The following is a 26,476-nucleotide window of genomic DNA, read 5'->3' as shown; positions in this document are numbered from 1 at the left end:
TCACTTATTTTGCATTACATAAAACTTAAAAATAAGTACTGTCATATGTTGTCTTCCTTTATTAAAGAGGTACTACTCGGAATTTCGTTGCATCATATATAAGGACAATAAAAGCTCAATTCAATTTAATTCAATAACTTATTCATTTAGGGCAGCACAGTGGCTTAGTGGTTAGCACTATTGCCTCACAGCGAGAAGGTCATAGGTTCAATTCCCGTGGCCTTTCTGTGTGGAGTTTGCCTGTTCTCCCCGTGTTTGCGTGGGTTTCCTTCGGGTGCTCCGGTTTCCTCCCACATCCAAAGACATGCAGGTTAGGTGGATTGGACTCTTTAAAATTGTCCGTAGGTGTGTGTGTGTGTGTGTGTCTGTGTTTGTTTGTCTATTTGTGGCCCTGCGACAGACTGGCATCCTGTCCTGGGTGTACCCCGCCTCGCGCTCTATGACTGCTGGGATAGGCTCCAGCCCCCTGTGACCCTTAATTGGACTAAGCGGTAGAAGATAAATGAATGAATGAATGAACTTATTCATTTATACCTTGCACTAATTCCATATCTTGCACTACTTTCTCTCTGCCATTTTGCACCACTTATATGTTGCTATTATTATTATTTTGTATTTTTATTTTATTTTCCTATTTTATTATACTAAAGTGCTGTATGTTGTCTTCTGTTGTAATATGTTATTGTATGCTGTTGTATGTTTTTCCTCTGTTGTCTTTTGTTGTCATATGTTGTGTTCTTTTGTTAAGAGGTACCACACAGAATTTCGTTGTATTTTATGCAATGACAAAGCTCAATTCAATTACAACATTCTGCTAGAACCCAGAATATGTTGAGTTCTTTTTCATTATATTACAGAAAGATGGAAATATTATAGTGACATAACCAAAAGTAAGCTCTTTCAGCTTCTCCCTTTTTGTTCAGGGTCACTACAGTAGATCCAACATGGATCTGCATGTTGAATTGGTACATTTAATGCCTGATGCCCTTCCTGACACAACTCCACATCACACAGACAATGGGCACAGGTGGTCTTGAACAGAGAACCTTCGACAACCAACCAACTAAGAGAGTCAGCAACCAGCGACAATAATCTTACAGGAAGATTACAGGAATACTACAGTAACATAACTTAGAAAAAGAACACGAGGGAAAATGAACTGAATTCAAGACAGAGCATTTAGATTCACTACAAGGAGCTACAAAGACTCACAAGAGCATCCTGAGTGGAATATGAGGAAGTCCTGCTCAGTTAAAGGCTAGATTACAATAGAACATGGACAGCCATCCAACAAAGTCAGTGATATAAGTGCTGGGACTATTTCATGAAGGCAAAGAGTTTCAGAAGGAGCATAAACCAGCAGATCAGTTTAGGCTGAAACAATTGGAGTATTGTCCTGCAATAGCAAAAATAAATATTTATTTTGGGGCACCAGTCACACAAGTACTACTCAATAATGATCAATAATGTTTTGTAATTAACAGCATGTTTATTAAGAGCATGTAGTTATAGCTATATTCAAATAGATATGAATGTTTCAATATATACAGAAACTGCTTACTGTGGAATAGGAAGAATGGTAAAATTGTTGCCAGTCTATTCAGAAGCAGTGATTGGAATTATGAGGCACACTGGTACTGGTGCATATCCCCAGATACCTTAGCATGAACAGGGTGAGAGTCTATGACTTCCCCTAGACGGGATGCCAGTCCATTTCAGTTTCCCCAGCTAAGGCTGGTGCCCATTTACAGCTGGATGGACTTGGACAATGCAGAAGAAGTATCTTGTGTCAGAACAGACAGGTATCAAGACAAGGAAATGTGCCCAGGTCTACATATTGGCAAGTTAAGTCAGATCTGGGAGGATTTTCACTGGCGTCATGCATCACCACAACCACCATGCTAAAGAAATGCCTTGGTTCTGAGATGGCAGCCACCCAGACAGACTACTGGTCAATTCCCACCTCTCAAAAATAACCATGTGTCTGCCACAGCACTGTGAAATGTGGGCATACCCTTTGGCCTTCTCCAGCTACTGGGGTCCTCAGTGCTGAGGTACACCCAGAGAAACAGCATGGCTGAACTATTGAAGCTGATATTTTTTCACAATACAAATAACACTCCTGGTCTTACTGTCCCTAGGTAACTGCTCATTTGACATATACTTGTCCACTGGTACTGAAGAGACCTAGTACCAAAGACATCTATTTGCCATTTTAGGTCACAGGTTAGTGTGCAAGTCTAACAATCACACAGTAAGACAGGAAGCATCAGGACCCTAAAGAATTTCTTTCTCCTGCAAAGGCTTCAGCACTGCCAGCCACCTCAGTTCAGGGACATCATGTCATAAGCTCTTCCCAAGTGTCTCTCAATCTCAAACACAGGACCCAGTGAAATGAACATCACTGCTAAGATATAATGCTGAATATCTCTATAAGATCCACACTTCTGCAGCATATAGAAACACTTCTGATGACTTACTCCAGGAATTCACTGAAAACTTGCATCGGTTTTGTTCCAGGACAATCACAGTCCTAAACACTGTAATTACTCACTCAGCTTCTCAAGTGCTGCAAATACACCATCCATTGATTCCGCAAAGCAACAGCATCATCTGCGATGTCAAGGTCCAACCTTCCTTGCTGACAAAGATATACAACCCCTGGCAATAATTATGGAATCACCGGCCTCGGAGGATGTTCATTCAGTTGTTTAATTTTGTAGAAAAAAAAGCAGATCACAGACATGACACAAAACTAAAGTCATTTAAAATGGCAACTTTCTGGCTTTAAGAAACACTATAAGAACTCAAGAAAAAAAGATTGTGGCAGTCAGTAACGGTTACTTTTTTAGACCAAGCAGAGGAACAAAAATATGGAATCACTCAATTCTGAGGAATAAATTATGGAATCACCCTGTAAATTTTCATCCCCAAAACTAACACCTGCATCAAATCAGATCTGCTCGTTAGTCTGCATCTAAAAAGGAGTGATCACACCTTGGAGAACTGTTGCACCAAGTGGACTGACATGAATCATGGCTCCAACACGAGAGATGTCAGTTGAAACAAAGGAGAGGATTATCAAACTATTAAAAGAGGGTAAATCATCACACAATGTTGCAAAAGATGTTGGTTGTTCACAGTCAGCTGTGTCTAAACTCTGGACCAAATACAAACAACATGGGAAGGTTGTTAAAGGCAAACATACTGGTAGACCAAGGAAGACATCAAAGCGTCAAGACAGAAAACTTAAAGCAATATGTCTCAAAAATCGAAAATGCACAACAAAACAAATGAGGAACGAATGGGAGGAAACTGGAGTCAACGTCTGTGACCGAACTGTAAGAAACCGCCTAAAGGAAATGGGATTTACATACAGAAAAGTTAAAAGAAAGCCATCATTAACACCTAAACAGATACAAACAAGGTTACAATGGGCTAAGGAAAAGCAATCGTGGACTGTGGATGACTGGATGAAAGTCATATTCAGTGATGAATCTCGAATCTGCATTAGGCAAGGTGATTATGCTGGAACTTTTGTTTGGTGCCGTTCCAATAAGATTTATAAAGATGACTGCCTGAAGAGAACATGTAAATTTCCACAGTCATTGATGATATGGGGCTGCATGTCAGGTAAAGGCTGAAAGGAGATGGCTGTCATTACATCATCAATAAATGCACAAGTTTATGTTGATATTTTGGACACTTTTCTTATCCCATCAATTGAAAGGTTGTTTGGGGATGATGAAATCATTTTTCAAGATGATAATGCATCTTGCCATAGAGCAAAAACAGTGAAAACATTCCTTGCAAAAAGACACATAGGGTCAATGTCATGGCCTGCAAATAGTCCAGATCTTAATCCAATTGAAAATCTTTGGTGGAAGTTGAAGAAAATGGTCCATGACAAGGCTCCAACTTGCAAAGCTGATCTGGCAACAGCAATCAGAGAAAGTTGGAGCCAGATTGATGAAGATTACTGTTTGTCACTCATTAAGTCCATGCCTCAGAGACTGCAAGCTGTTATAAAAGCCAGAGGTGGTGCAACAAAATACTAGTGATGTGTTGGAGCATTTTTGTTTTTCATGATTCCATAATTTTTTTCCTCAGAATTGAGTGGTCTAAAAAAGTAACTGTTACTGACTGCCACAATTTTTTTTTCCTTATTTCTTATAGTGTTTCTTAAAGCCAGAAAGTTGCCATTTGAAATGACTTTAGTTTTGTGTCATGTCTGTGATCTGCTTTTTTTCTACAAAATTAAACAACTGAATGAACATCCTCCGAGGCCGGTGATTCCATAATTTTTGCCAGGGGTTGTATAAGCCACCGGTTTCCTAAGCCCAACCCAACACCCAGTCCATGCAAGCATTGACTAGAGTTGGAGCCAGAACACATCCCTGACAAACATATTTTCACTGTGAGAATGCCAAAGACACTCACAATACCTGTGTTTAGGCTGGCTATGAAGTGAAGAAAATTCTTGGTGATCCCATGGATTCTCAGGAATGTGCCAAAGTGCAACCATCAACTGAATCAAACCCTTTCATCAACATGGGGTGCAAAGAACACTGGCCAATTTGCTCTCGCTTTCAGTGACTACTCATAGACCTGGGATACGGTCAAAGACTGGCCTCTTGGATGTGAAGCCAGACAGTTCTATTTGCTGAGGGATATTACACATGTATTGATATATTGGTAGCTCAACTCCTATCCCACTGAGCTGCTAAGCTTTTATACATGAAACCAGATTCAATCTAGGCTTCAGTCTCTCATGTCCTTTCTGGCAAACGTAAATTTGATGTGTTGTTTTCCCAGTCATTGTGTGTGGCACTCCACCATTACGATGTACAGCTGGTGATGCAAGAGACAAAAGTTGCTCTATGCACAGTTTGTCCAATCACTGACACAGATAAGTTATTATTCAACATAAAGTTCACTGTCACCTTTTCCCCCATATGTATGAATGAATGAATGAATGAATGAATTTATTTATTCAGCACACAGATTAACAATAACAAAAACTCATAAAAAGAACAACTTAACAGTGAACCTATGTGGCCGAAAGCGTGAAGGCAGAAGTGAAGCTTATAAATACCCTCCCCTTATACCATAAAAACATAAAGAATGTATACATATATAAATATATATACTCCTAACAACAATACAAAAGAAAATTGCATGAACAGTATAACTTAATCAACGCACTAAAATTTCAAAACAACCAAACAAGCATTAGTGCACAATCCCAAGCACAATAACAAAATCGGTAAAACTAATTCTTCAAACTATAGAGAGTAATTTTATTATTTTTGTAAAGCCTTTTAAAGCTGACTAAGGTACCGAGTAATTTAATATTATCAGGACAGTTATTCCAAATATTAACACCTTTAATGGAACACAATGACTTTTCACGGTAGTTCCAATCTTTAATTTCTCAAATAATAATGTTTCTCTCAAATTGTAACTGAAGTCCCGCATTTAAACAGATCCTGGACATGTTGAAGCAAAAGTTTATTTTTAACTTTGGCCATAATTTGTATAGTGATATAATCAACCAAGTCCCAGGATTTATAAATTTGTAAACAAGCAAATAATGGATTCATTGGCTCATGATATGGTTTCTTACTGCCAATTCTTATAGCTTTCTTTTGCAAAAAAAAAAAAAAAAAAAAACTGGATTAGTATTAGTTCTATGTTTCCCCAAACCTCAATACAATATGCCATATACGGAACAATTAATGAATGATATAAAATGGTTAATGAATGATATTTCACCATTAAGACATATTAATGCAGTTTAAAACTTAGAATTTGACTGGAATTCCTTTTATGATTTAAGGATGCGCAGACACAAAACAAAACAAAACAAAAAAACATGATTTATGAAAGCCACATAAAGTTAGAGTACAGCGCTGAGTGGGAAAGTATATAGATCTGTGTGTTCCTGAGGAAGAAAATGATGCAAAACAAAGGGTTTTTGTCAATGTGTGTAAAAGAAAGAGAGGGAAGGAGGGAAAATACAGAGTCTCACTCGGAAGAAACAGAGTGTTGTGTGGGCCGCTGAAGAGGAGGTACTGCTGGCCCACCACCACCAGTCGGCGCCCTGCTTGGAGTGCGGGCTTCAAGCATGAGAGGGCGCCGAGACAGAGAGTCACAGCTGTCACTCATTTACACCAGCTGTCACCAATCACCCGCAGCTCTACAAAAGCCGGATCATTACTCCACCTCCTCGCCGAGAAATCACCTACCGTTGAAGGTAAACCTCTCTGCAGTTTTGGTGCCGATCGCACAGTGAGTTTTTGATTGCCTTGCAGGCATTCCTGGACCTTTCTTCAACTGGAGGCTGGGATTGCAGATCCAACAGGAGACGACGTACTTCTCTCCTCACGGATAAGTAGTATCAGGACCTGCACGTAGTTGTTTGGAGGTGGAGGTTTTCCCTCCTTGAAGATCTGTAGAAAAAGGATTATTGGGTGTGTGGATACACACTCATCATAACTGTTTTTGTCATCTTCTGCCAGCAGTACCAGGGTCTGCAACAGAAGACGGTGACCACCTGGGGACTCAGGACTTGGCGGCTCCGGTGTTCTTCAGGCCGTTGGTGGTGGAAGTTGTGTGGGTCCCGGCTTTCCGATCGTCAGAGGTCTCCTATCTTCGAGCCTGCCCGCACGTCACCTTGTGTACAATTGGCATTATCTGTGTCTGTATTCAGTTGTGCGTTTCACAACATTAAATTGTTACTCTTTGTCTTATCCATTGTCCGTTCATTTGCGCCCCCTGTTGCGGGTCCGTGTTACGACCCTTTCCCAACAGGATTTCTCGGCCATTCGTCATGGATCCCGAGGGGCGTCAACCACAGCTTGAACAGCCAATGGGAGAACAAGGAGCGCAGGCGTCAGCAGGAGGCGTGGTAAGTGATCTGCAGCAAATCCTTACCGCTTTCACCGCTCAGTTAAATCTGGTAGCCGAGCAGAATGCAGTCCTCAATCGAAGGGTGGAGGCTCTCACCACCAGAGTGGAAGCGCGCAACTCAAGCGCTGCTGCAGTGACTCCTCCTGCTGGCTCTGGGCCACAGATAGATGTTCCACTGGCCGTTCAACAAACCCCCCCACCGTCCCCTGAAGCTTACATAAGCCCTCCAGAACCGTACGGAGGCTGTGTCGAAACGTGCGCAGACTTCTTAATGCAGTGTTCGCTCGTTTTTGCACAGCGTCCAGTTATGTACGCATCAGATGCCAGCCAGGTGGCTTATGTGATTAATTTGCTTCGAGGTGAGGCACGCGCTTGGGCTACGGCGCTTTGGGAACAGAATTCGTGGCTCCTGACGTCATACGCTGGGTTTGTACGGGAATTCAAACAGGTGTTTGATCATCCCAACAGAGGCGAGACCGCCTCGAGCGTGCTGCTGTCAATGAGACAGGGGCGCCGAAGCGCAGCTGATTATGCAGTCGACTTCCGCATTGCGGTTGCGAGGTCCGGCTGGAATAATGTTGCGCTCCGCGCCGCCTTCATAAACGGACTGTTTCCAGTTCTGAAGGAGCATTTACTGGCTAAGGACGAACCGCAAGACTTCGATGGGCTTGTCAGTTTGGTTATACGCTTAGACAACCGGTTGAATGAACACCGTCGGGAGCAGGCCGGGGGGCGTGGTCGGGCACAAGCCGTCCCTCTCTCCTCCGGGTCCGAAAGGGTGTCGTCTTCCCCACGTTCCACTGCCAGAGGGCTCCGTGTGGCAACAGCTCCCCCTGCTGACGAAGCTATGGACACGAGCAGGGCCAAATTAAAATTTAATATCAGACAAAGGAGGCTGGCCCGCGGGGAGTGTTTTTTCTGTGGCTCTTGTGAGCACATGTTAAAAGACTGCCCCAAACGATCAAACTCCAACGCCCATCCTTAGGAACTGGGTTAAGGGTGGGCCATAATATGTACATGGGGAAAACCCATAAATCTGCACGACTCCCAGTAACAATCCTGAGTGGGGATTTAACCCTTCACGCCCCAGCACTGGTAGACACGGGGTCAGAAGGGAATCTGCTGGATAGCAGATGGGCCACGGAAGTAGGGCTTCCTCTGGTGGCTCTGCCTTCACCATTGAAGGTGCGAGCACTAGATGGCACTCTACTCTCGTTAATTACACATCAGACACAGCCAGTGACCTTGGTTGTGTCTGGGAATCACAGGGAGGAGATCGTGTTTTTTGTGACACCTTCTACCTCCCGAGTGATTCTGGGATTTCCATGGATGGTGAAGCACAATCCCCGGATTGATTGGCCGTCTGGGGTGGTGACGCAGTGGAGCGAAACCTGCCACCGGGAGTGTCTTGGATCCTCGGTTCCACCCGTAATTACAGCTAAAGAGGAGGTCAAAGTCCCCCCCAATCTGACGGCGGTGCCTGAGGTGTACCACGATCTTGCTGACGTCTTCAGCAAAGATCTGGCACTCACTCTTCCCACACACCGATCGTACGATTGTGCCATCGATTTGATTCCGGGCGCTGAGTACCCGTCCAGTAGATTGTACAACCTCTCACGTCCGGAACGCGAATCGATGGAGACCTACATCCGGGACTCCTTAGCCGCCGGGTTGATTCGGAACTCCACCTCCCCGATGGGTGCGGGTTTCTTTTTTGTGGGTAAAAAAGACGGCGGACTCCGTCCATGCATTGATTACAGAGGGCTGAACGAGATTACGGTTCGCAATCGATACCCGTTGCCCCTGTTAGATTCTTTGTTCACGCCCCTGCATGGAGCCAAAATGTTCACCAAACTAGATCTTAGGAATGCGTACCACCTGGTTCGGATCCGGAAGGGAGACGAATGGAAGACGGCATTTAACACCCCGTTAGGTCATTTTGAGTACCTGGTCATGCCGTTCGGCCTCACTAATGCCCCCGCGACGTTCCAAGCATTGGTTAACGACATCTTGCGGGACTTCCTGCACCGGTTTGTCTTCGTATATCTGGATGATATACTCATCTTTTCTCCGGACCCTGAGACTCATGTCCAGCATGTACGTCAGGTCCTGCAGCGGTTACTAGAAAACCGGTTGTTTGTGAAGGGCGAGAAGTGTGAGTTCCACCGCACTTCTTTGTCCTTCCTGGGGTTCATCATCTCCTCCAACTCCGTCGCCCCAGATCCGGCCAAGGTTGCGGCGGTGAGAGATTGGCCCCAACCAACAAGCCGTAGGAAGCTGCAACAGTTCCTCGGCTTTGCAAATTTCTACCGGAGGTTCATTAAAGGTTACAGTCAGGTTGTTAGCCCCCTGACTGCCCTGACCTCCACTAAAGTCCCCTTCACCTGGTCGGATCGGTGCGAAGCCACGTTTAGGGAGTTGAAATGCCGGTTTTCGTCTGCACCAGTTCTGGTGCAGCCTGATCCTACCCGCCAGTTCATAGCGGAGGTGGACGCCTCTGACTCAGGGATAGGAGCCGTTCTGTCCCAGAGCGGGGAGTCCAACAAGGTTCTCCATCCATGTGCCTACTTTTCCCGCAGGTTGACCCCCGCTGAACGTAACTATGACGTGGGCAATCGGGAACTCCTCGCGGTGAAGGAGGCTCTTGAAGAGTGGAGACACCTGTTGGAGGGAGCTACGGTGCCTTTCACGGTTTTCACGGACCATCGGAACCTGGAGTACATCCGGACCGCCAAGCGGCTGAACCCTAGGCAAGCCCGCTGGTCCCTGTTCTTCGGACGCTTTGACTTCCAGATTACCTACCGTCCCGGGACTAGGAACCAACGATCCGATGCACTGTCCCGGGTGCACGAAGAGGAAGCCAAGGCCGAGTTGTCAGACCCCATCGAGACCATCGTTCCCGAGTCCACTGTCGTGGCCACCCTCACCTGGGACGTGGAGAAGACCGTCCGGGAGGCCCTGACCAGGAACCTGGACCCGGGGAACGGTCCCAAGAACAGACTTTACGTCCCACCAGAGGCCAGGGCTGCCGTCTTGGACTTCTGCCACGGATCCAAGCTCTCCTGTCATCCCGGAGTGCGAAGGACCGTGGCAGTAGTCCAGCAGCGCTTCTGGTGGGCGTCACTGGAAGCCGACGTCCGGGACTATGTCCAGGCCTGCACCACCTGTGCTAGGGGCAAGGCGGATCATCACAAGATCAGGGGCCTCCTTCAGCCCCTGCCTGTGCCTCATCGCCCCTGGTCTCACATCGGCCTGGACTTCGTCACGGGCCTCCCGCCGTCCCAGGGTAACACAGTCATCCTCACGATAGTGGACAGGTTCTCCAAGGCGGCCCACTTCGTGGCCCTCCCGAAGCTCCCGACAGCCCAGGAGACAGCAGACCTCCTGGTCCACCACGTCGTGCGTCTGCATGGGATACCATCGGACATCGTTTCGGATCATGGTCCCCAGTTCTCCTCGCAGGTCTGGAGGAGTTTTTGTAAGGAACTGGGGGCCACCGTGAGCCTCTCGTCCGGGTATCACCCACAGACGAACGGCCAGGCAGAGCAGGCGAACCAGGAGTTGGAACAGGCTCTCCGCTGCGTAACCTCCGCGCATCCGGCGGCTTGGAGTGACCATCTGGCCTGGATCGAGTACGCCCACAACAGCCAGGTCTCATCTGCTACCGGCCTCTCCCCTTTCGAGGCGTGTTTGGGGTATCAGCCCCCATTGTTTCCACTTGTGGAGGGAGAGGTCGGGGTCCCCTCGGTCCAGGCCCACCTGCGGAGGTGCCGCCGGGTGTGGCGGACCGCCCGTTCTGCCCTGTTGCAGGCCCGGACGAGGGCTAAGGCCCATGCAGATCGCCGGCATTCCCCGGCCCCTGCATACCAGCCTGGGCAGAAGGTGTGGTTATCAACCAAGGACATCCCACTGCAAGTCGAATCGCAAAAACTCAAAGACCGATTCATCGGACCATTCCCGATACTCAAGATCCTCAGTCCGGCCGCAGTGAAGCTGAAACTCCCAGCTTCACTGCGGATTCACCCAGTGTTTCATGTCTCAAGGTTAAAGCCATGCCACGCCTCACCACTCTGCACTCCTGGACCCGTACCGCCTCCTGCCCGTATCATCGACGGGGAGCCGGCATGGACTGTTCGTCGGCTCCTGGACGTCCGTCGGAAGGGCCGGGGTTTTCAATATCTGGTGGACTGGGAGGGGTACGGACCCGAAGAATGCTCCTGGGTGAAGAGGAGCTTCATCCTGGACCCGGCCCTCCTGGCCGATTTCTACCGCCGACACCCGGACAAGCCTGGTCGGGCGCCAGGAGACGTCCATTGAGGGGGGGTTCCTGTTGTGTGGGCCGCTGAAGAGGAGGTACTGCTGGCCCACCACCACCAGTCGGTGCCCTGCTTGGAGTGTGGGCTTCAAGCATGAGAGGGCGCCGAGACAGAGAGTGACAGCTGTCACTCATTTACACCAGCTGTCACCAATCACCCGCAGCTCTACAAAAGCCGGATCATTACTCCACCTCCTCGCCGAGAAATCACCTACCGTTGAAGGTAAACCTCTCTGCAGTTTTGGTGCCGATCGCACAGTGAGTTTTTGATTGCCTTGCAGGCGTTCCTGGACCTTTCCTCAACTGGAGGCTGGGATTGCAGATCCAACAGGAGACGACGTACTTCTCTCCTCATGGATAAGTAGTATCAGGACCTGCACGTAGTTGTTTGGAGGTGGAGGTTTTCCCTCCTTGAAGATCTGTAGAAAAAGGATTACTGGGTGTGTGGATACACACTCATCATAACTGTTTTTGTCATCTTCTGCCAGCAGTACCAGGGTCTGCAACAGAAGACGGTGACCACCTGGGGACTCAGGACTTGGCAGCTCCGGTGTTCTTCAGGCCGTTGGTGGTAGAAGCTGTGTGGGTCCCGGCTCTCCGATCGTCAGAAGTCTCCTATCTTCGAGCCTGCCCGCACGTCACCTTGTGTACAATTGGCATTATCTGTGTCTGTATTCAGTTGTGCGTTTCACAACATTAAATTGTTACTCTTTGTCTTATCCATTGTCCGTTCATTTGCGCCCCCTGTTGCGGGTCCGTGTTACGACCCTTTCCCAACACAGAGTCATTTAAAAGCAGCAGCTTTTTACTGTGCACATAAATCTGGTTGACTTTTCATGTTGAATCTGTACACAGCTCTTCTTCCTGCTTGATTTACTTCTCTGCACACCGCTCAGCGCTGTCATGAGGAAACCACCGCCTGTTGCCACTCCTCGTGTTATTTTAAGGCCACGAGTGCCCGGCTCTGGCAGCTTGTTAGTGCGCCGCAATAATCAGCCCGACCCTCGCCATCACTGCACTCATTCATACCGCTCAGGATGCCGCGAGGTGAAAACCCAACAAATGAGCTATATCCATCTGCTGGACCATAAAGGCCAGATGCAGCTGACGACGCTGTCATAACTTAGAGCTTGAGACAGTTCTATATTCAGACACAATTAAGGAACTGAGAGAAGGGAAAACAACTTTGTGCTTAATTTGAGAATTAGTAGTGCGTGGTTAGATTTTTTTTATTGGTTTACCATTTCCTGTTAATGTGGAATTAGTTCATACTATTCTACAGAAAACAGGAGGCATTCACACTCTCCCTTCATGCTACAATAGACAGTCAAAGGTCAAAGCAACTGGAACCATTTTTATAAAATGTTAAAAAACTTAAAGCATAACTTATAAAAGGTAAAACTTGCATAATAAACTGTGAATGTTTATTGTTCATTGACACAGAATGTGTTCGCTCAGCAAACATGGCAATTGCATTTCCAAATATCTCAACAGTGTCTGTGTCAACATATGTATATTGGTCCTCAACCATGTGTAAATCTAAAACAAGAAAAATAAAACACCAGGCTCACATTAAAACAAAATCAACTCTTGTCTTAAATGTATCATCCATCAAAAACAAAAGCTCCTCTAATTTAGGTTTCATTAATATTAGTCTGTTCTCTAAAGTCCTCATTCTCAACCAGGAATTCCAAGATCCCCAAACATCACCAGGGGGTGAGGTTTTTTTCTGCTCTGAGGTTGTCAAATTAGAATACCATGTTACATAAATTCATAATAACTAATTTACAGGAGAATAAATGGACATTAAAAGATCATTGTTTTGAACCAAAAAGAGTGGGACTATAATTAGTTATATATATGTGAAAGTACATTTTTGGCAAAAAAAACAAAAACAAAAAACAATCAAACAAAAATTGGAAAGAATATTTATTTTATTGTGGTGTGTGTGTGTGGGGGGGGGGGGGGGGGTAGTATTTGTGCAGGCCGAGGGGGGATCATCCTTTCTTAGATACAAATGGGGGTTCTCCTAAGAAAAAAGACTGGACAAAGTTATAAATCATTGCTGGTAAATGATCTAATGTTGGAACATTGTTTAGATATGATTGGCTTATGTGAAACTTGGTTAAGGCCAAAAGTGCACCTGCCTTTGAATGAAGACTGTCCACTCTGGTACATAAAACACTCACGTTGTCCATAATACAAAGCAAAATGGAGGTGTTGCTTTAATAAACAATTCTGTCTTTAGCTTACTGTCTCATGGGGGTCATTTTGAATATCTTATTCTCTTCCCCTCAGTTATAATCAAACAGACTTGCGTCTTGCTATATGGTCATATTATATAAGCCCACGTTTTTAGATGAATGTAGTAGTCATATTGATACAATCTAAAATTTTGTTGGTGATTTTAACAGCAGGCAGCACAGTGGCTTAGTGGTTAGCCCCACTGGGTTACAGCAAGAAGGTCATGGAATCGATTCCCACCTGTGGCCTTTCTCTATGGAGTTTGCATGTTCCCCCCGTTTGCATGGGGTCCCTTCGGGTGCTTTGTCTTCCTCTCACATTGACAGACATGCAGGTTAGGTGAATTAGAAACTTTAAAATTGTCTGTAGGTGTGCGTGTGGGTGTAAATGTGTTTGACTGTCTATATGTGGCCATGCGACAGACTGGCGTCCTGCCCAGGGTGCACCCTGCCTCACGTTCTATGGCTGCTGGGACAGGCTTCACCACCCCTCCCCCCATGACCCTAAATTAGAGTAAGCAGGTATGGAAAATGGATGGATGGATTTAATACATCCATGATGATAATGTCTGAGATCCCTTTGATAAATCATTTTTGGATGTTTTAGGAATGTTTGGATTTTGTCAGTTTGTGCAGTGAACAGACAGCAGAATATTTACCAATTTTGATACAACTGACAAAACATTGACACTTTTGATCCAGTGGGGGAGGAACTGATGGTCTTGTGGTTAAGCATTAGGCTTGAGAACAGAGGGTCCTCAGTTCAAACCCCAGCCACACTGGAAAATCACTAGTGGCCTTTGGGCAAGGTCCTTAATCCCCAAGTTGCTCCTGTTGAGCAGTTTTGCGCTTTGCATGGTAGCACCCTGTCACTGATGTGTGTGTGAATGGATCAGTGTAAAGTGTTTTGTGCTTCTGATTCACAAGGAAAAGTGCTACATAAATGCAGTCCATTTTCCATTTATTTCACCTGGTATGTTGTTGAAAATTGTGAAAGATGCAAAAACTAAAAACAAAAACAAAATATCAATTCAATTTATTTAGTTTATATAGCAACAAATCACATAAAAGCTGCCTCAAAGCACTTCACACAAGAAAGGTCTGGCCTTATCAACCCCCAGAGCAAGCACACAGGCAACAGTGGTAAGGAAAAACTCCCTCTGATGATACTGAGGAAGAAACCTCAAGCAGATCAGACTCAAAGGAGTGACCCACTGCTTAGGCCATTCTACCAAAATGGACGTAAAGTAATGATCTGACATTAATGAAGCCATGCTCTGTTATGTCCATATCAACCATTGCCACATATCCAGCGAGGGGCGCACCGAAGGACACTTCATCATGTGGACCATAACTCATGTGGTGGATGTGACAGTCGGAGCACCAACTGAGTGTTTACATGATCAGATGTATTTTTCACATGCGACAGCCTGGCTGGTGATCTGTTGGTGTTCACTGCTGCCCGCGCTGCAAAGGCAATATGTGATTTAATTTATTTCCACGTGAGGACAGCACGCTGATGTACGTGCCTCATGGTGGAGTGTTGTGAGGTGATATCCTACATGGCACAATAGGTGTTCCTCAGCTGTGACTTGCAAGGACACAGGTCTCAACAGCTGCTGGTCGCAGCGACACGCCCACCACTGCGGACCAACTCACACCTCAGAAAAAAAGTCTTACTCTCTGTTCCTGTATGTAGTTATTGTTGTATTTATTTTTGTCCTGCATCTGTCTGATCTCTGCGTTTTAATTTAACACGTCGTATGCACTGTCAGTCCCAGCTGACAGTGGTCGGCCATCAGCTGAAATGCTCCATGTATCCACGCCGCTATGAGCAAAGCGATCACACATGAATGAGTTCACGCCTTTCCCCTTATTGTATGTTTTTATTTTTCACTCTGTCTGTCATTTGGACTACAATTTATGTGGTGGAGGTGACATTAGCCAGGCCTGTCCAGAAGTCCAGAAGTGGCCATGTTGGATGACAACCAACAAGGACTGACCAACTGATTTGATGCATAACATCTGCTGACTCAAGCTCTTGGCAAAACTGTGTTGTACCTGCATTAATGGTAGGAGATATTGCAAGGTGGAGATACTGTTCCATTTCAAGAACCCTAACCATAGGCTGCAGTGGGATACCGCCAATGATGACCAACCTGTTACTTATATTGCTTTATGTATGTAAGTGTCATTTGCTGAGGAGTGAGTGAATATCACTCTGAATTGAATCTTGATACCCTAAAAGCTGTCATTATTAAAAGAAATACGGATTTTAAACAGGTATGGGCTGTACTCATGGTTATCAATCAATTTGTGTGAACTTGGAACCTGATATTGCTGAATGAAGGGGCACTGTGGTGACGGGCTGGCAGTACATCAATATAATCACTGGCTGACTAAAGCTGTCTGCTTCACTTAGAGTTTCATCTACACCTCATTGTTGCCATTTAAACTATCTTGTTCTTGTGAACATTGAACTACATATAGTTGTTTCACTGCAATATTCATATCACTGGATATTCTTTCAATATTATGTCACAGTTTTTTCCTTGTTAATATAATCAATAGTGTGTTGCCTGTGGGGATCCACAGGCTCTAGATTGGTTAGTATTTATAAAATAGATAGCTGACATTTTTCAAGGGTGGTAATAAATTCAGGAAAATTTGTATAATGAGTTGGAATGGTGTGTGAGTCCAGAATGTTTTTAAAACCTTAGACTTCATCAGCTCTTAGAAGAACTCAACCATTTTATTTACTGTTAATTATGTATTTTTTTATGTTAATTTACTGTCTTAATGTATTTTTAAGTTGTTTAGGTTCTTGTTACATATACGTACACATTATTATTATTATTATTATTACTACTTCTATTTGGTCATTTGATTTTTTTAATGGACCTCAACAGAAATAAGTGTTTTCAGTTTATTGTGTCATCCATGTATTTTTTAAGGCATTTAAAATCATATTATGTACATACACTGAACTTCCAAAATAAAATCATGCAGGCACGCACGTACGCACACAGACATGCTTTAAATATAAAGATGATTCCCCACCCCCTGCTGGAATGGTGTGTGAGTCCAGAATGTAATTAGCAAAGTCCATTGTTCAGTGTTGTTAGGCAAATGTCAGCTCTCCCCAGTTTGTCCGTGATAAAAATTATATACATGCATGCACGCAGAGCTTTTTGTCTTTTCTGCATTCTGCCGCAAGCAGGTGCTTCTATTTTTACACATCCACAAACAAGGATGGTGGCAGAAGACATCAAACACAATACAGGTTTCAGTCATGGTAACAGATGCTTAAGCCCCGTTTACACATAGACGGTAAGAGCTCCCGGAAGCGTCCCGGAAGAGTTTTTGGCCGTCTTAAGGATCACACACCGTTGTTAACGCCGGAACTAGGGGGCGTGGCTTAGTTCCGGCTTTACCGGGAATCGTCGAAAAAATTATTCAACATGTCGAATAATTCCGGGAGCGCTCCCGGAGAATTTGCGTGATGACGGAGACAACGTGAACAACGGCGTTTGATACTTTTTAATCGCCGTTTCATCCTGCCCCTTCCTGTAGTGCCGCAGTTTACACCTCCGTAATTGGCGGCCGGCATTGTATCCCTAATCAACGGAGTGTAAAACGGCGATAGAGCCCACATCGGCATCCTCAAGGGCATTTTAACCGGCAACAGAGGCAGACAAAATGGCGGCGCTAGCAGACAGTACGCCGTTCTAAACGCCACCTCCCGGTTAATGGCGTTCCAAACGGCCGATAGGCGGCGGCCAATATAAAAACGCTAGTGCGCTGCATGCAGGCCTCTCACTCGCGGCCAGCTCCAGATATTTTTGCAGAGAAGCTCCAGTATGCCTCCTAAAAGAAAATTGGCAGTGGCAAGGACTTACCAAGAGGTCTGGTTCAGAAGCAGAGGGTAGCCCTGTGGTGGAGACGGAGCAACATGTTGAGATGGGGAAAAGGAGAAGAAAAGGCTGAGGATGATCTCCCTCCCCCTGCAGTGACAGAGGCATGTATTCCTGCTGCTTCAGCCTATTATACTCTGGGGGCGGTGCCTATATGCAAAAGTTCCTGGAGTAACTCAGGATTTGCCTGGATAAATCCAGCGGTACACAGGGCATTTTCGGCGGCAGCAGAACACCGCCATTCTCACGCGCGTCTTAACCTGCGATTGTAAAGGATACAACTGGGTATTAACCCCCGTTGCCTGACGTGTGCCGGATGCTACGGCATCAAAACGCCGCTTTATTCGGCGGATTTAGCGGCGTTTTATCCACGTATCTGCGGCTAGTACGGTGGTCAAAATGCCTGCGAAATGCTCCACCCTTTCCACCGTGAAAACAGCCAGAACTACCGCGAACTTTGCTCTACGTACTACCCGCCGACAAAACCGTCTATGTGTAAACCATGCTTTAACTTCACTTAACATGACACTTAACTCAGTCATGGTAATGGCAACAAGACACTTAACTAAACTGACTAAACGAATTTAACTACACAAACACAATCAATCAATAACACTAACAGCATTGTTAAACTAAAATGAAGCACAATAACAACATTTAAAACCCCAAACTCCCATGGTGCATTGCAGCACAATGTTCATTGTTCACTGTTAGCTAATATCGCCAATTTACCCCAAAATATGAGTCCTTCCAACTTTCTGTTTGTGCCGCATTCATCCTTGACCCCAAAATGCATAAGCATACCAAACGTCAAATGGCAGCGCTCCCCAGTTTCTCCGTGAACGAAGCCACACACACACATGCACACATGCATACACACACACAGAGTTCACTTGGCTATTATAATATAGATAGCAGATGGTCTCCCCACTGAGCATGGTCTGCTTGAGGTTTCTTCCAAGAATCAAATTACCTTGACAGAGTTTTTTCCTTACCACTGTCACCAGTGTGCTTGCTCACAGGGTGGATAACCTACATGTGTAGGACACCTTGAAAAGAGTAGTGTTCTGCTTGGCACTGTATAAGTAAATAGAATAGAGTTCACTCAATGCATCTTACAGGATATGTACTGAGACATTTGCCAAATTCTAGGAAAAAAGCACTCTGACACAAAAGGTGCACATCACCACAAGAGGAGGCTCTGAGCTCGTGCTTGAATCTGAACAAAATAAAATCCAGAATGATGAACAGAATCCGTGTGAACTAAGAAAAGACAATGTGTAATACATGAGCAGAAATTATTTTTTCTCCCTGCACACTAATACCTCATTCATTTACTGTTTCATCTGTACTTTTTCTCCAATGAAATTCTAATACCAGTTTATAAATCAAACAGTCTATTGTTTGAAAAATGAAAAAAGATGTCTCAAATATCTGTGTGCCAATAATGCAGACCAGATGAGGGAGCTGCTTTCATGTTACTGAGGGGTCTGCTGGACGACTACACCCCACTTCCTCTTCCTCCTCCTCCTCCCCCTCCTCAAACCTTATATATGATAATTTAGAGATGAAGAGAAAGAAATCAAGAGAGAGATGAGTAAAAAGGAATGAAAGAGACTGACAAGGATGGGCAAGGGAATGTGACAGAGGGAGGTACGGTGGGATGCGTGCTGTCACTGTTTGAAATTTTTCCAACTCATATTAAGATTACAGCAGTCATTGTTCCAGAATGCCGTCTGTTTCTGTATCCATCACAGTTTGAATAGATTCAGAAAGACAACAAGAGTCACAGACAAAGTGTGTCAAATGGTGTTAAATCATTCCTCCGTGGAAGAGTGTGCGGTGTTAAAGTGTGTAAGAGGAAGAGAAAGGCCAAACATTGATTGAAAGATTGTTCTCTATCTGTAAATACCCCGGGGTCATTATTATTATTTGGAATATTTAAGAATAAAGTAATGCAGTTTGAACCATGCTGATGTCAAGGTTGGGTAGGATTACTTTGAAAGAATACGAGGTCTGTTAGAAAAGTATCGTACCTTTTTATTTTTTTTCAAAAACTAGATGGATTTGATTCATATGTTTTTATGTCAGCCAAGCTTGAACCTTCATGCGCATGCATGAGTTTTTCCATGCGTGTCGGTTGCGTCATTCGCCTGTGGGCAGGCTTTGAGTGAGCATTGCTCCATGGCGGAATGATTTGGGCTTTTTTTTCCATCAGAATTTTTTCAGAAACTGTTAGAGACAGGCAGCTGGAAACCATTCAAAAAATTTATGGCTTTTGGTGAAAATTTTACAGGCTTCACAGAGAATAAGGAGTGTTGCTACAGCTTTAAGGACAGCCCACAACAGCGCACGGCACACCGCACTCCGAGCCGCCATCAAGAGGCAGAAACCACCACATCATTTCTAAACGGATCGCTGTGTGGAGCCGGGACTGCCATGTGCAATTTCTCTGGTTATCACAAGAGCTGGACATCAGCCATTTTCTGGCAAATTTCACTTTTAACAAGAGATTTTGTCATGGAAAGCCGCGCGGAGGCTTTGCGCATCACGACCAATTCGCTGATGAAGTGAGACAAAGGAACACCTCCATTTCGGAGTGTTAGAGGACAAGTTGGGACAAGCCCAGCTCTCCACAATTTCTCTTATACTCACTCGACTGGTAAGCACTGAAAGCCAAGACAGGCATGTCCCAACTTGTCCTCTAACACTCCGAAACGGAGGTGTTCCTTTGTCTCGCTTCATCAGCGAATTGGTCGTGACACGCGAAGCCTCTGCGCGGCTTTCCATGACAAAATCTCTTGTTAAAAGTGAAATCTGCCAGAAAATGGCTGATGTCCAGCTCTTGTGATAACCAGAGAAATTGCACACAACGGTCCCGGCTCCACACAGCAATCCATTTAGAAATGATGTGGTGGTTTCTGCCTCTCGATGGCAGCGCGGTGCGCCGTGCGCCATTGTGGGCCGTCCTTAAAGCTGTACTAACACCCCTTATTCTCTGTGAAGCCCGTAAAATTTTCACCCAAAGCCAGATAAATTTTTCGAATGGTTTTCAGCTGCCTGTCTCTAACAGTTTCTGAAAAAAATTCTGATGGAAAAAAAGCCCAAATCATTCTGCCATTTCTGAGAGGGGTGGATTTCCTGAGTGAAAACAAATGTGGCAAATAGTCATTTACTTAATATTGCAATTCTAACATAACCAAAATACAAATACACTTTTCTGAACGTTAAATGCAAAAAATATACATTGTGCAGGCACATGAACATTTGCAGGAATATGCATGAAATACATTGCACTTACATTTCAGTATGATATGCTAAAGGGATCATGCATATGTTGCATTATTACACCCTGACCAAAGCACAAACTCACAGCAATTACCATAAAAAACAAACTCTCCATTTATAGCTAACTGTAGATGTCATAGATACAGAAAAAAAAAGTTATATGTTAAAAAAAACAGTTTCAAACCATCATGTGAAACACCTTTTCTTATAATGAACCAGATATGACCAAAAACAATGAGACAGTCTCACTATCATCCCAACAACAACCACCAGCTCCACCTCTCCCACCACCCCTCTCCATTCATGAGAGAGATTTCAACAGGCTCTTCAAGAGGAAAAACCCACCGAAAGCATGCAGACCTGACTCTGTCTCCACCATTCATGTTGAAGAACTATACAGACCAACTGTACCCGGTGTTCACAGACATCTTCAACACCTCCCTGGAGACATGCCAGGTGCCAGCATGCTTCAAGGCCTCCACCATCATCCCCATCCCCAAAAAACAAAGAACTTCAGGACTTAATGACTACAGACATCGCCCTGACCTCTGTGGTGATGAAGACTTTCTAGCACCTTGTCCTCACACACTTCAAGGCCATCTCTAACCCTCACCTGAATCCCCTTCAGTTCACCTACAGAGCTAACAGATCAGTAAACACCACTGTCAACACGGCCGGTCCTCCACCTCATCCACCAGCATCTGGACTCCCCAGGAACATACGTGAGGATTCTGTTTGTGGACTTCAGCTCTGCTTTCAAAACGATCATCCCGACCCTGCTGCAGGACAAACTCTCTCAGCTTGGCGTGCCTGACTCTACCTGCAGGTGGATCACTCACTTCCTATCCAACAGGGGGCAGCATGTGAAGCTGGGGGGGGCATGTCTCCAACACATGGTCCATCCGTACAGGATCCCCCCATGGCTGCATTCTTTCGCCTCTACACTTCTATCTGTACACCAATAGCTGCACCTCCAGTCACCAGTCTGTAAAACTCCTGAAGTTCACGGACAATACAACCCTCACTGGACTCATCTCTGATGGGGACGAGTCTGCCTACAGACAGGAGACTGATCACCTGGAGTCGATCTCCAGCACCAGGACACAACGCTGATGAAGCAAACAGAACAATCTGGAGCTCAATGCAATGCCCTCAAAACAGTGGAGATGGTTGTTGACTTCAGAAAAAACCCAGGTCCGGCCAACCCCATCACCGTGTGCAACTCCCCAGTCGCCAGTGTGGAGTCCTTCCGTTACTTGGGGATCACCATCACCTAGGACCTCAAGTGGGACCTCATCAAGAGGGCACAACACAGAATGTACCTTCTGCAAGAGCTAAGGACATTCAACCTACCAAAAACAATGATGGTGAACTTCTACACTGCAATCATTGAGTCCATCTTCTCCTCCATCTCCATCTGGTATAATGCTGCCACTGCTAAGGACAGGAGACTGCAATGTATCATCCACACAGCAGAGAAAGTAATCGACTGCAATATGCCATCCCTACAGGACCTGTACACCTCCAGGTCCCTGAGGCAAGCAGGGAAGATAGCGGCCGACCCCTCTCACCCAGGACACAAACGTTTTGTCACCCTCACCTCTGGCAGAAGGCTGAGGTCCATCAGGACTAAAACCTCAAGACAAAAAAACAGCATCTTTCCCCCCACTCCCACAAAGTACAGATGAGTCATCCCTGTACTGAGAGGTACTGTACATCTGCATGCTTTTGCACAGTCCCATTCCACTATATTTATTTGACAGTGAACACAGTTTTGCCCATTTGTCAATTTGACTCTATTACTTCTTACAGAAGTATTTTTCCTTTTCTTTTTATTATTGTTTATGCACCAATTACACCAGATCAAATTCCTTGTGAGAACTTACTGATTCTGAAATATAAGGTTTGGTTGTGTCAAAATGGAAAAGCCTCTGTTGCTTTCTGTCTCTGGCATGAGACTGAAAACACTGTGCATTTGATTAGACAAGGAAGAAGGGAGGGGGTGAGGAAACAGAGTGAGAAAAAGAGCGAGGTGAGATGCTTAAGTAACCCCATCTACCCGCAAGCTTGTCAGCCAATCTAAGCCTTAGATCTAAAGGGCTCCGCTTGGCAGCAGATGGAGTCGTTTTTATTTTATTTTTTTTATATGGAGCAACATGTGGGATTAATGACATCTCAAAGGGATTATTTTCATTTTAAAAGCCATACAGGCAAACAAGCATGCACATCTGTGTTTTGCAGCACTGAACACTATAGGGCAGATTACAGGTACACAGCAATTGTGTACCTGTTTCTTCCCGAGTCCCGGAATCCTTTGGCAAAAGGGTTGCGGTCAATTTTTAGTCTGGTGATCTGTGAACAAGCACAAGATGATTAAAATGATAAGAATGATAAGAATCATCTTAAATGATAAGATGATTAAAACAACATCATATCATGTTACCACTGAGTAAGCAAAAGCAGAGGGTAATACCTGTTGGTTCTGGTAGGCGGTGACAGTGGTGAAGACAGTCTCCGGGAAGCTGAAGGTCTTGACTCCCTCTCCGCTGGGAACTGGCTTGTTTGGTGACAGTTCACTGCTGAAGTCTTTCCTGATCACGTGAACTTGAGGCTGGTACTTGTGCATGGAGTGGAGGATAATCTGACAGTAGAGATGGAAACAGCTGGTGAAGCACATCTAAAACATCCAGCATGATGAGTAGAAAATATAAAATGTGACGGCACATCGTAAGAAATGTCACAAATCACCAAACCATCATAGGTTTTATACCATTTATACAGCTAGCATGCGTATGCTGTCGCGTGGCCTCTCCCCTCCACATGGAGGTGAGAGTAATTTAACATTTTTTGAATTTAATTTTTGTCTTGCTCCATCATGGGATTTATTTTCACCGTGTGCAGAATGCTGAAGAATTGACTGATGTCTGTGATGAATGCTGAATGTGAATGAATGAACTTTTAAAATAAGTTAATTGTCTTGCTGTGGCACAAAGCACTGGCGTTCTCTGGTTCAGGCTGAGAAACACAAAACACAGGAACTTCTTTAAATACACTATATTTCTTCAGCCATGGCAAGGAACTAAAGTATTTTCAGATGTCGTTTTCCAAAATTTGGATGATTTATGCAGATGCGTGTTCATCAGGCTGTAATGATGAATCCAACTGAAACAGATAAAATTAAGACTTTATACTCTATTTACTCAGTGTGTGAATAGTTATATTATTTGTAACAGTCTGAACTGTTCGCATGAGGACTTCAGCTTTCAGTTGTTCGGCCAATCAATGGACAGCTTAAATGGATGTATTTTGACTTATGAGTAACTTACAAGAAACTTGTGTCAACAATCCCATAACTTACCTACAACTTATGCCCTACGTATGTGGGAAGAATCAGCCATACGCTGTCTTGTGTCAAAAATATTGTACATCCCGAAAATCTTTCAACGTACTCACCGTATTACGATGTGTGCTTCAACATGCTCTTAAGTTAAACAAAATTTACCCATAACTTACGTCCGCCAGCTTTTTAAAAACAATATGGCTGAGCAGAGCAACAATGTGACTGAGCATAACAATGTAGTTGGTCTAAACAGTAACAACAAGATCTTGTTTCAACTTTAAGGATGTCTTGTGGCATTAACTCACTTCAAAGTTTAAATAACTAAGTTGAAATAACTTTAAAAAAATCAATGCCAATTGTTACATCAGTTTCTCTCATTGAGACAGCAGTTCTTTATATATGAGAGTATGACAATGTGTTAAAAGATTTGCAAAAAGTGTGCATAAGACCTGTAAATTGTAAATTGTATAAATCTGTAACTAGGTGAAAACTGCTTGTGGTTTTGCCAAAAGGGTTGCTTGATTCAAGAAATGAGTTCAGGCCATTGTGAATTTGGTTCAGGGAATAGAGTTTAGTGTTTTAGCAATTCATAAAAACTGTAATAATATTGCTTATCTGTGTAATAGCCATGTGTCTGAGCATATCAACAGTATAGCTGAGCTTGGCAACAGTGTGCCTGAGCATTGCGACAATGTGACTGAGCATGGCAAAAATGTAACTGAGCTCGGCAACATTGTGACCGAGAATTGCGACGTGACTGAGCTTCGCAACAGTGTGACTGAGCATTGTGACAATGTGACCAAGCTTGGCAACAGTGTGATTGACCATTGCGACAATGTGACTGAGCTTAGCAACACTGACCGAGCATTGTGACGATGTAACCAAGCTTGGCAACAGTGTGACTGAGCATTGTGACAATGTGACCAAGCTTGCCAACACTGTGACTGAGCATCACGACAATGTGACTGACAATAGCAAAAATGTAACTGAGCTTGGCAACAGTGTGACTGAGCATTGCGATAATGTGACTGAGCTTAACAACACTGTGATCGAGCATTGTGACAATGCAACCAAGCTTGGCAACAGTGTGACTGAGCATTGTGACAATGTGACTGAGCTTGGGAACAGTATGAGTGAGCATCGTGACAATGTGACTGACCATAGCAAAAATGTAACTGAGCTTGGCAACAGTGTGACTGAGCATTGTGACAATATGACCAAGCTTGGCAACAGTGTGACTGAGCATTGTGACAATGTGACCAAGCTTGCCAACACTGTGACTGAGCATCACGACAATGTGACTGACAACAGCAAAAATGTAACTGAGCTTGGCAACAGTGTGACTGAGCATTGCGATAATGTGACTGAGCTTAACAACACTGTGATCGAGCATTGTGACAATGCAACCAAGCTTGGCAACAGTGTGACTGAGCATTGTGACAATGTGACTGAGCTTGGGAACAGTATGAGTGAGCATCGCGACAATGTGACTGACCATAGCAAAAATGTAACTGAGCTTGGCAACAGTGTGACTGAGCATTGTGACAATGTGACTGAGCTTGGGAACAGTATGAGTGAGCATTGCGACAATGTGACTGACCATAGCAAAAATGTAACTGAGCTTGGCAACAGTGTGACTGAGCATTGTGACAATGTGACCAAGCTTGGCAACAGTGTGAGAATTGCGACAATGTGTCTGAGCATGGCAAAAATGTAACTGAGCTCGGCAACATTGTGACCGCGAATTGCGACGTGACTGAGCTTCGCAACAGTGTGACTGAGCATTGTGACAATGTGACTAAGCTTGCCAACAGTGTGACTGAGCATCGCGACAATATGACTGAGCACAGAAAAAACATGGCTGAGCATTGTGACATTATGACTGAGCATAACATTGTAGTAACTTGCAATAAAATGTATGAAATGATCTTATAAATGTATGCTAAGAAATCCAGTAGGACTTTAGGCTTCTGGTTGAATAGCACAACCCTGTAACATGTGACTTTAAAACATTTACAAAACATGCACAAAATCTGTCCACTGGTGACAATGTGTACAATACAAAACCACTAAGGGTAATATGAGAAATAAAACACCATAAATGTTGTATGTTTTGTGTCACTAAAAATATTCTCACTTACCCTGAAAATGAATCAATGGGAAAACCTAATCCATGAATATTTGAACCATTTTAAAGGTAAATGCTGGTCCTTTTCAGCATGGACACCTTTTTGAGACAGAGCTTTCAGACAGATATTTTTGGGGTCCATCAATTTTGAAAGCAGAAGAATGAGTACCTCATCGACAATTGACATACAATGATTTAGTGCAGAAAGGCATTGTCAAAACACATGATTGTTGTTTTGTACTGTATAATCAGTTCTTTTAAATCATTTCTTTACATTTAGGTCAAAGAAGAAGAAGAAGAAGATGCTGGTGCTTCCAGCCTTACTATCTGATTTTG

General features: G+C 44.4%; 1 protein-coding gene across 1 annotated transcript in view; it reads right to left on the bottom strand.

Moving 5' to 3' along the window:
* LOC117524777 (T-box transcription factor TBX15-like) overlaps positions 1 to 26,476 on the bottom strand; it is a 123,109-nt gene that overhangs the window by 14,616 nt on the left and 82,017 nt on the right. Inside the window, 2 exon segments of the mRNA XM_034186598.1 lie at positions 22,960 to 23,024; positions 23,146 to 23,313. Of these exon segments, the coding sequence (XP_034042489.1) occupies positions 22,960 to 23,024; positions 23,146 to 23,313 (233 nt within the window).

This window comes from Thalassophryne amazonica, chromosome 14 (assembly GCF_902500255.1).
Source record: "Thalassophryne amazonica chromosome 14, fThaAma1.1, whole genome shotgun sequence".
NCBI classification, from domain to species: Eukaryota; Metazoa; Chordata; class Actinopteri; order Batrachoidiformes; family Batrachoididae; genus Thalassophryne; species Thalassophryne amazonica.
The sequence above is the reverse complement of the archived record's forward strand: the minus strand, read 5'-3'. Positions and strand labels throughout refer to the sequence as shown.